The 8,901-nt window shown below is 37.8% G+C and overlaps 1 protein-coding gene across 1 annotated transcript; it reads left to right on the top strand.

The window, feature by feature from the left end:
• The first annotated feature begins 4,080 nt into the window (after positions 1–4,080).
• Positions 4,081–5,507, top strand: LOC113294224. Its single transcript, XM_026542629.1, has 3 exons — positions 4,081–4,305; positions 4,626–4,861; positions 4,976–5,507. Exons 1-3 carry the CDS (start codon positions 4,081–4,083, stop codon positions 5,505–5,507), a joined length of 993 nt encoding a protein of 330 aa, XP_026398414.1.
• The last annotated feature ends 3,394 nt before the right edge of the window (positions 5,508–8,901 follow it).

Consider the following 8,901-nt stretch of genomic DNA (forward strand, 5'->3'; position numbering starts at 1 on the left):
CCTTAAATAACCATTTGCGTCTATTCAATTCCATTTATGGCGCTTAGTTAACCGTCATGTATCTTTGTTTACCACGCCCATTCAAAGCCATGCATACCCCCTTCACTCTAATAACCATCATTACCCTATCAAGACCTATTTTCAACACCTAATCTTTATTATTGCCTTTACTTCTCTTGAAATTTCCATTAAGGGAGGCTTTGGTGGGTTACCAAACTTTGAAATTTCTCTTTGGGGTCTAATTAAAATTTTATGTTTTATGCAGACCAAAAGAAGGCAACATCAGTTGGGAGGCACCATTGCGGCATGGGGCATGTCAGGCAGATGCGTTACTAGCTCTAATACTGAACCAAATTACTCAATAGATACTCTACACCATTCCCTTAACCATCCACCCCATCACAAATTTTCCCTCCATTTTCCTTCCATTATTACATTTGGAAGTTTACATCATCAAACAAACGTCAGCCCAAGAAATGACAAATATAATAAATATCTAACAACCTCAATCCAAGTCATGCATCCCCAATCCAACCTATCTCAGAAGATCCAACAATGTATTATTGGGTCTGTCCATATGTGGTCTTCTTTCCACAATACTCACGTGAATACTTCAACTCGAAAAATACCCATAAAGTATGGATATGAAAGTGACATCCCATATGTTAACTCTCTTCCCCAAAGCAAACTTTGCAGCACAACTACAACTACTTTATACCAATTTTCTCCTGAAATTTTCACATTCCATAGTCAACAACTTTATCATTCTTTTTTTAAGGTTCAAATTAATATATAAAATATACAAACAAACCCTCAAACCTCCCCCCCCCCTCCTTCCTTCACATTATCTGTACAATATCAAAACAATACCAACAAGAGATTCTTTACACCTGTATTTTGTATTAGTTGCTGGGAAATCTAAAATCTATCAACCCATATTCACATATATCCAATTCTTTTGCATGATGGAAATCGCGTACTCCTCAGAGAACACTCAAAACTTGAACCAAGAGATTCAAACCCTTTCTGCTCAAATGACTGAGAAACTAACCTTACCATCTATACTTGTAAAACCAGTTTTCATTGATAAAAAAGTTGTTTTAGCTGAAGCTGATAACAATTGGAAATGGTGTATGGCTGGTTATGTTTGCTGTGAAACTTTGATCCCAACCTCTTCAATCAGATTTTATATCTGTAATAACTGGCCTTTAGCTCAACACCCAATAAATACTACCTTCAATGGTCAGCGAAACAAAGTTCTTATCAGTTACTTATCTGAAGAGGATTTTAATAGAATCAATTCTCAAAAACCTTGGTTTGCCTGTAGTTATCTTATGGTGTTAAAAGTTGTACCTGTTGAAGGCTGAACTCCAAACCATCAAATTTTTTTCGATGAAGAAATCATGTGGTTCATTTTATGCAACATCCCAAATAAATGTACAGAATTTAAGGATCTTCAGAAACTCACTCTGAGTATGGGGGAACTTATCGAATCCAAAAATCCTTTTGGCAAGCATCCTCTTAAGAAGAGTGTCAAAGTGTGCATTAGAATCCCAGTTCAGAAATCCTTACCAACAGGCATTCCTCTCTTCACAAGTGGTAGAAGTGAACCCTTCTTAATCGAATGTAGACACATCAAAGTTCCAAGGTATTTCTGCACCTCCTGTCGCATCCTTGACCATAAACATCAAAATTTCCCTGCTTGGAAACTAAAGCACAAAAAGGTCAAAGAGATTGATTCTCGTTGCAGTAGCTATACTCTTCCGGCTGTCTCAAAGTTAATGATGCCTACTACAATCAAGCAATTAGTCCCTTCATTTGCTGTCATCAATGATACTATTATGCAACATTCTGACATCATACCAGAAACACAAATTGAATCAACTTCTATCGAAGTGTGCAACAAAGGAAAAGCTAAAGCTATTGATCAAAGAATGGAAAATACTATTCAAAAGAGCTTATCAAACACTTTTCAGATGGGTCCCTTCATCAACAGATCCATTACTATGAAGATCTTTGATGTTGGTCTTGTTCAGAAAGATTTAACCCAGTTGGAAAATGGTATGCCAATTGTTCTAAAGCAAGTTACTACCCAGAATGTGACTGTTGCTACCTCTATCTCTGGTTATGAGTCAACCCCTAGTGGACCGATCCATACTACAAACTCATAAAGGAGATTCAAAACTGTTGCTATCCCGAATACCAGTCCAATCATCACTAGAGGAACAGTCAACTCTGCTGAACAAGATGCTCTAGCAAATCTCAAAAGAAAGATTAGTCCCAGGGTTGACTTACGGAAACGTACTAGAGCTAACTCTAGCTTGGCTAGTATAGTGGTTATCCCTGAAAAACAAACCTCTACTGAACCTGATTATGCTCAATTGTGTCCTCCAATTACCAAATTGGGAGAACTACCAGCTATTGACCATTCTACTTGCCCCCCCAACACCCAACCAGTCTTCAATTCTTTTGGAAGCTACAATGTACTTGATGATAATCCGCCAAGCAACAATGATGTCCGCAATAATTCCCCTCTCAATGCTGCTACTTCTAGTCTCAATTCCTCCCAAAGTGCTTCTCAAAGTGGTGACGGTACCAGTGCTCCTCTTGGTGGTGGCTCTGACTTTACCACTCAGGTAAACCATTCTCAACCATCCCCTTTAATAAATACTATAATATCATTTCATATCAACATGCTCAACATGCTATAATATCAACATGATTGCTATAATATCAACATGCTATAATATCAACATGCTAATAAGGTAAACCATGCTCAACATGCTATAATATCAACATGATTGCTTGGAATCTTCTTGGTTTTGGTAAAAATTCGGCTAATAAGGAGCTTAGATTACTTTGTAAGAATGTCAACCCTGATATTATTTTCCTCTCTGAGACTAAAATGAACAAAGACATGGCAGCTAGAAAACTAAGAAATATGGGATTTCCTTGTACCTTCAACATACCCTGTGTGGGTAGAAGTGGTGGTCTTTTTCTTTCTTGGAATAAAGAAGTTCACCTTAATATCATTTCATCCATTATGAGGAGCATCTATGTTACTTCTGTAGACATTATCCATTTTAAGACCTATCATATCCACTTCATGTATGGTGAACCTAACAGTAGTCTAAGACAAGCCTTTTGGGAACAACAATGTCAACAGACTAAAGTCCCCTTAGATGAACCAGTTTTCTTTATAGGAGATTTTAATGCTCTTTTAGAAACTGAAGATAAAAATGGTGGTCTAGAAGTTGACCCTGATTTTGAAAATCTTAGGAATTTTTGTTCTGTTTTTAATCTGCATGATCCTGGTTTTTCTAGACCTAGGTTTACCTGGTCCAATATGCAACAAGGTCCTGATTTAATCCTCGAAAGATTAGATAGATGTCTTATCAACCAAACTGCTGAAGATCATTTTCCAAAACTTTGTGTCAACAACCTTCCTAGGGACTCTTCTGACCATTGCCACATGCATATAGGATTTAATTATGAGGACATTTGCATGCCTAGACCTTTCCATTTTATGGCCATGTGGATAGAAGATCCTACTTGCAGAGACATTATAGCTAATTCTTGGTCTGTCAATGTGGTAGGCTCCCCTGACTTCAAACTTAAAGCTAAACTTTTAAGTACCAAGAAAGGCCTAAGAGATTGGAATAAGTATTCATTTGGTAATATACAAACAAACATATCTACCATTAGGAAAGAGTTGGGTGACCTCCAAATTTCTAATCCAACTTGATACTAGTAATACTTCTAGACTAAAAGCTAGGCTAGAGTATCTGTATACTTTGGAGGAATTATATTGGAAGGACAAATCTAGAGAAGTCTGGCTTTTGGAAGGTGACATAAACTCACCATATTTCCACAAAGTAACTCTCTTTAGAAGAAAAAGAAATGCCATCAGCTGGATAAAGAACTCCTTAAATACTATTCTAACGGATAGAGATAGTATCGGAAATTCTTTTATAGATTATTTCAAAGGCCTTTATTCCTCTCACCCTCAGCAATTTCAAGATGAAATTCTTGGAGATCTCCCTGTTAAGTTCTCGGAAGAAGACAATACTTCTTTTAAATATGCCTCTTACTCCAGAGGAAATTAAGAATGATGTTTTCCAAATGGATGGGAAGAAGGACCCTGGTCCTGATGGATTCACTGGCCTTTTTTATCAAAAGCATTGGGATATTGTGGGAGATGCTGTTGTTGATATGACTCAAACCTGCTTTAGAACTGGTAACATTGCTAAGGTTTTCAATCATACCAACATAACTCTCATTCCCAAAGTCCCTCTTGCTGAATTGGTAACTCAGTATAGGCCAATTGTCCTCTTTAATTTCATTTACGAAATTCTTTCAAAAACCTTGACCAACAGGCTAAAACCTTTTATGAAAAATATTATTTCTCAAAACCAGAGTGCTTTTATCCCTAAGAGGAGCATTTCTGATAATATTTTGCTAGATAATGAGGCCATATATGCTGTCAATCATAATGATAGAGTTGAGGGCCTAACTGCTATTAAACTTGATATGTCTAAGGCCTATGATAATCTAGAATGAGATTTCTTGGAAAAAGTTTTAACTAAAATGGGTCTGTCTAACCAGTGGTTAAACTGATATACCAGTGTGTTTCTACTGTGTCTTACTCTATCCTTCTTAATGGTATCCCCACTGGTTTCTTTCAACCTGAAAGAGGGCTAAGACAGGGAGACCCACTTTCTCCCTATCTTTACATCATCTGTTCGGAGGCCCTCTCTTCTTACATTGATAGCCTCCAGAAGAAGGGGGTTGTAGAAGGCATTAAAGTGTGTAAAGATTCTCCTGAAATGACTCATCTTTTGTTTGCTGATGATTCTCTCTTGTTTTCCAAAGCTACTTAAAATAATTTTAAAATCATAAAAGATTATCTTCAAAAATATTGCTTAGCTTCTGGGAAAGAAATCAATTTTGAAAAATCTTGTATTTTGTTTAGCAGGAAGATTCCTGAACATAGGAAAGCTCTTTTGGCTAATATCTTAGATATCCAAAGCAGAGATTTAGGAGAAAAATATCTTGGCACTCCCACTGTGTTCCAAGCTTCCAAAATCCAGACCCATAAGGGTATTCTCCAAGCCATTGATGCCAGGATTTCTATCTGGCTTCATAAGCTATTATCTCAAGCTGCTAGAACTACTCTAATCAAGCACATAGGCCAAGCTATTCCTCTCTTTCAAATGAGAGCTTTTCTTATTCCAAAACATATTTGTAAGCAAATGGATTCTCATCTCTGCAAGTTCTGGTGGGGTGAAACTTTAGATCCTAAGGATAGAAAGCTGCACTTCCTTGGGTGGGATATTTTATGCTCCCCCAAAGCTGAAGGAGGTCTGGGATTCAGAAAGGCTGAATTAAACAACCTAGCAATGCTTGCTAGGAATGCCTGGAGAATCTTAGAAAATCCTAATTGTTTACTGGTCACTGTTCTTGAGGCCAAATATTTTCCTAGAACTGATTTTTTGAATGCTAAATGAATTTCCAATTGCTCTTGGACTTGGAAGTGTTGCATGCAATAAAGGAACTTATAAAACCTTTCATTTCCTGGATTGTTGGGGATGGTCAATTCATTGATCCTTGGTGTGATAAATGGATCCCCTCTCTGGGGTCTGCTACACCCAACCCTCTTGTTCCTCCTGATCCTAGTATTAAAGTTGCTTATTTTATTGACTCCCAAACCAGAAGTTGGGATGTGTCTAGACTTAACACCCATTTTGATAATGCTTCTGTTCAAAAGATTATCTCCATTCCCTTAAACCAGCTTTGCACTCCTGATAGGAGGGCTTGGGATATTTCAAAGAATGGTAAATTTTCCTCTAAATCTGCCTACTTGGGGATTAGAGGCCTTAGGCCTTCCTCTTGTAAAAACCTTTGGAAGTGTATTTGGAAAGTTAGAGTTCCTTACAGAATTCAGGTTTTCCTTTGGAGAACAGCTAGAAATGCTTTGCCCTCCAGAACTGTCCTTCACACTAGAATGCCTATGCATAGTGTGGATTGTCCTACGTGTTCTGATCCTCAGGAAACTATTATGCATGCTTTGGTCACTTGCCCCTTTGCTAGTAGGATCTGGTTCATATCTGATTTCAACATAAACACTCAATTTTTTCTGAACAATTCTTTTACAGACTGACTTCTTTTCTGGTTAATTGACCCACAAGCTAAACTGTCTGAGGATGATCAATGCCTTTTTGTGGCTATCTTATGGACCAGTAGAAACAATTTCATCTTCCAAAACATTAAAGAAAACTTCAATGCTGTCCTAGCTAGATCCAGAGCTATGCTTCTCACTAGGAAATCTAGGAATCCTAGCCTGAACATACCTTCTACCATGAATGCCAGTATTTGTGATAAATGGATGCCACCTCGCTTGGTTGGATTAAATGTAATACTGATGGTGCCTTTGATGATATCTCTGGAGCAAATGGTGCAAGATATGTGATGAGAGACTTCTCAAGAAAAGCAACCTTTTGTGTTCCTTTAGTCTTTTGATATTTACTCTGCTAAAGAAGCTGAAGCAAGAGCCATCTGGGAAGTTCTGAAGACAACAGTCAAACAACACTTAACTTATATCATCGTAGAAAATAATGCGGAAACTTTCATTGACCAATTTTCAAACGGAGAACTTTGATGGGAATTCGCGGACGAATGCCATCTTTAAAGAAATTCTCATCTTTTCTTCTAAATTAGCTTCCATTCCCAAACTCTCAATGGTGGTCACCGTATTCAACCCAACACCGTATTGCATAAATAACTCCATTTGCTAACGCATTGTACCACCGTGGGGTACCACTGCCCACACCAAGTTCCAAGGGGTGCACAATATTCAATCTAACATCGAGTCATGGATATCACATTCTTTTTGTCTTTCTCCCAAGTCCCAACAATATCTGGACGTTTCAACACGTGGCACTCCCTATCGAAATCACAAATGTTTTTACGCCCTATAAAACACAACATTTGTGCCCACTGAACTGTACAACACCCCCACGCTAAACCCATTCCTGGTGGCTGGTATAGCACACAGAAACAAACTCCCCATCTTTCACGTTCCACCATAATAAACCCACACCCTCTGAAACATCAAAAAAAAAATTAACGGTCCAAAAGTCATCCCCGATCCCAAAATCATTAACAGGTTTAGAACTTATCTTCCTTCTCCCCCTCAAATCCAGTCACCTACATTTCTTGACACGACACGATACCCGTTCTTATCCATTTACCTCAAAATCCCAAACATAAATTATTCATTTAAAACAGATCAGTACTAGAGTAGACAGCTTCACAGTGTACTCAGCAATGGCAAGACAACACGTAAAATTAAAAATTGTTGACTCACTCAAAAGCTAGAAAGCACTATTTATACATGGAGATTGACACACAAATATCTTCATCAATAACCATTACAAAACCAGTGATCAAATTACTGAAGAGAGTGTGAGTTTTATTTTAGAGAAAGAAATGAGGCAAGGAAGTGAGAAGAATGGGAAGAATTCAAAGTCAGGGTTCGGAGTAGAAGGAAAGAAAGACAGGAAATCAGGATCTGGAGTTGATGGTGAACCAAAGAAAAATGGATATGGTGGCAAGTTTACATGGGCAGGTAATGGAGGAATAGCTGATGATTATACTGAAGAGTTGGTTTTGGATGAGAAGGATCCTAACTTTGTTCATCCTCAAGATAACTAGTAACTGGTAACATCATCATCATCATAATTTATTAGTGTTGGTTAAAGATCTGATGTAGTACTACTGTCTTCTTTAATGTGTTTCTTCTTAGTAGAATTTAATGTTATGAGATTTCAGAGTTGGTGTAATCTTGGTTCAAGATTTTAATTGTCTTTGATTTCTCTCTTTATGATGTATAACTTATGGTTTCAGTTGGATTCCAGATCTAATTACTTGTGCCACTTCAGATGACCAATTTTCCCTTTTTCAGTATACTCAAAACTGTTTTTTTCCTGAAGGATTATCTCAGATTTTTGAAGGCTTTTTGTTGAATGGTACTGAAAATTCATTTATATTTGATTCACTGAAAGATCATTGTGCATACCCTTTTCCAAAGGATCTATCAAAATGTTAAAGGGTTGCAACGAATCTCATTTGCCTCTTCTGAATCAAGTGCAAGTGTGGAATGATTGTAGACTGTACTTCTTAGATTATCAGAACTTAACTTACTCATAAACCACAAATTTGGCATACATATAAATCTTGAGTAATCCTTTCAGCAACAACACAATTAGCTTAAAAGAGAGTATATCATAGTTTATTACATGGTTTTAGATGACACTGCTTCTGCAAGATTGCTGCTAATAGGGGGTACCAAAAGATTGCTAATAGGGGGTATAAATTAAATGGGGGTGTACCAGAATCAAGATAAGACAAAACATGTTTCTGTAGGATAAAATAAGTTTTGGCTTGGCGTGGTACACACCACTACTTGACACCCCCATTAGCAGCTTGGCGTGGTACACACCACTACTTGACACCCCCATTAGCAGCCTTGGGGCTGCACAAATAAGTAACCTTGTGTCTACAAAGAGAGTCACGGCTCAAGAATTGCATAGAGACTACTAAAATGCTAACGCTTACTTTGCTAATAATCTCCATCTTAGGCGCCAACATGGTTGCGGATGATCAATCTAGTAGCATAAGCCAACTGACATGGTTGCAGGCTATTCACCTAACTCAGTTTTCAGTGCTTGCAGTTCTATGGGTAAGAAGAGAGTAGGGTTGTGACGGATCCGTTTTGTTAGATGGGCCTGCTCGTGGACCAAGTGAGAAGAAGGCACCACCAAATCTCTCACTCAGACCTCAAGCGTTTAAGATTATTAGGACCAAACCCATTGTGACTAGTTTTGCGGTGACCCAAAATCT

Source organism: Papaver somniferum, chromosome 7, assembly GCF_003573695.1.
Source record: "Papaver somniferum cultivar HN1 chromosome 7, ASM357369v1, whole genome shotgun sequence".
Classification (NCBI taxonomy): Eukaryota; Viridiplantae; Streptophyta; class Magnoliopsida; order Ranunculales; family Papaveraceae; genus Papaver; species Papaver somniferum.